Raw genomic sequence first — 2,578 nt, forward strand, 5'->3', positions numbered from 1 at the left:
GTGCTAGTGCAAAACTAAACTGGGTCGACGCTTTGCCGCTTGCTTTGCTGAGTTACCGCATGCAAACTCATAGTGCTACTCACTTATCGCCGCATGAAATGCTTACTGGCCGACCAATGCCGACCCCACAATTCAGGGAGCCGTATAAAGGCCCCACATTGGAGCAGTTGCAAGGTGAATTAACTGAATATGTGAGACAACTTACTGCTATCCATAAGTCTATATATTTACAGGAAAAGCGTAAGGAGTCTCAGCTACAGGTGGAGTTGGTGAGGCTGGTGAAGCCAGGTGACCGGGTCTACATTAAGGTGTTCCGGAGAAAGTAGCACGAGCCAAGACGAGAAGGGCCTTACGTGGTGGTTCGAGCAACGCCGACTGCAGTCCAAGTCGAGGGCAGCAGACCACTGCACCAGGGCCACCTGCCCAGATGAGGAGAGTAAAGTGCCGTTGGGGCTTCCAAGAGAGCGGTTCGATGGGTCACACACTCCAGCTACTAATGAGACTTGTTCTACTCTGGCTACTGACAGGAAACCTGCAGAGTGCAAGCCTGTCAGAGACATTGAAACCTCAAGAGAAGCCACAGTCAAAGGTGAATCTGACCCGGCAGGAGGCGGGTCTGGATCAGGAGTGCCTGCCACCGAGAGGAGAGAATGAAACACGTCCAGATGATCGGCACATGAACAGCCATGAAGCAGACCTTCTTAGAGCAGGTGACGTGACAGCATTGTCCAATGACTCTGTGTTGAGCATGGCAGATGATGTCAATCTTAACAGAAGTTCCCAGGATACGGTCAGATCTCCAGGACTTTCGAAGGGATGTATAACGAAGGTTAGTAGTCTCCTAGTTAAAACAGAGACAGTGGCCACGCCACCTCTCACGCCAGCAAACATAGTGTTGACAAAGCCAACTATAGCTCATGAGCTGACCACAACAGCACCCATGATAGTTTATACGTATTATTATGGTGATCAGGTTCAACGACCAACAAGCCGTAGACGCTCTAGAGAAGCTACAGTGACTCCAAGTATGAACGGAACTCAGAGTACTGCAGCTAAAGGTGGTCATCAGAATGCAAGCACCCCAAAGCCCCTTCTGTTAAGTACAAGGGTACCCCCAGAGGAGGATAGCCAGAATGTAAGTGTTCAAGATAAACGAGTGGTGGTTGATCTAAATTTCACAGGTTATGTTGACCTTTCTGACGGGTCAGATGGTCAACAGGGGGGTGAGAGTGAGCAGTATGATCAGAATAAGACAGGGCTACACGTGAGGAGTTTTGGGAAAGTACAAGAGAAACTCTGGTTAAAAGCTAATCACAATAGTTGGTACAAGTGGGCGTGGTTTACAGCTAAAGATTTAACATCAAAAGAGTGCGTCCTCTGTTCTGCAACACCAGGTTCAGTCCCTGTAGTTGTGCCAGAGAAACACACGTTTGAAGATTGTGCAAGAATGCAGCAGCAGGAATGTAGAGAAGGTCGATTTGTCCCACCAACGCGGGTAATGTCACTTTTCAAACTCCCTATGTGTGCAATTCAGTGCAGATTAATGCATGGATATCAGGATAATCTAAACTATCTAAGCAGGAAACACTTTACTAAAGTGTGTGCTGATTTTAATATTCGGACATCACAGGATAAACCTCCCGCCACTTATACCGTAGACGAACTCGCAGAGTACGAATGTTTTGCCAGTGGAGGATTTTTAACCCTTAATAACGGCAGTAATGTGGGAAACACTAGTGTAAATTGCAAGAGAACTTGGGTAGCTTCCTGGTTCCCGCATGCAAATATGACACCTATATTTATTACAAAACCAATCTGGTATGAAAATCCAGAGCCCCTAGACCAAACTTGTCAAAATATCACAATGACAATACCTTTTTTGCAGTTTCTAGCAGAACAGTCACTGGCAGTGGCAGATAGTTTTTGGATGTGTGGCAATAATGAGCTAAGGAACACTTTACCATATGTGTGGATAGGTTTGTGCGCTTTAGTACGAATGAAAGTCCCAATATTAATGATTTATCCAGGTATAACACAGAAAGCTAACCCAAATAATGCGAGAACCTCTTTAAGAGTAAAAAGGCACTTTTTAGAAGATAAGGTAGTGAAGTTGGACATAATCGGACAACCGCGAGTTATCCCAGAAGAGTTCAAGGCTAGAAGCGAAATTATTACAAGGTTTGAGGCGCTCGTTCCCATAATCTCCATCATTAAAAATGCTGAGTGGATAAACTATGTTTACCTTAACCAACAGCGAATGATTAATATTACCAGTGAGGCGTTGAAAGCCATAGGAGAACAACTGCATGAAACTAGTCGTATGGCGTGGCAGAATAGGCAAATACTAGATTGGATGCTGGCTGAAAAGGGTGGAGTTTGTCACATGTTCGGAGAGTATTGTTGTTCCTACATCCCCAATAATACAGCTGTAGAAGGAACGTTCACGACAGTGATGGAAAAACTCAGTGGATTGCAAACTGAACTAGCTGAAAATGCAGGTCAGAATGAAGTATGGAGTGGGGGTTCTTGGGGAAAGTGGAAGGAGGTGCTGGTAAAGGCAGCGGTAGGGGCAGTCATG

General features: G+C 45.7%; 1 protein-coding gene across 1 annotated transcript; it reads left to right on the forward strand.

Moving 5' to 3' along the window:
• Positions 1–406: 406 nt before the first annotated feature.
• On the forward strand, positions 407–1,587 carry LOC112152996 (the record flags this gene model as incomplete). The annotated part of the gene is given in 1 exon segment (XM_024282857.2): positions 407–1,587. A coding segment is annotated over 1 exon segment (1,160 nt), but the record flags the coding sequence as incomplete, so codon positions are not given.
• Between the last annotated feature and the right edge of the window lie 991 nt (positions 1,588–2,578).

Source organism: Oryzias melastigma, linkage group LG10 (assembly GCF_002922805.2).
Source record: "Oryzias melastigma strain HK-1 linkage group LG10, ASM292280v2, whole genome shotgun sequence".
Taxonomy (NCBI): domain Eukaryota; kingdom Metazoa; phylum Chordata; class Actinopteri; order Beloniformes; family Adrianichthyidae; genus Oryzias; species Oryzias melastigma.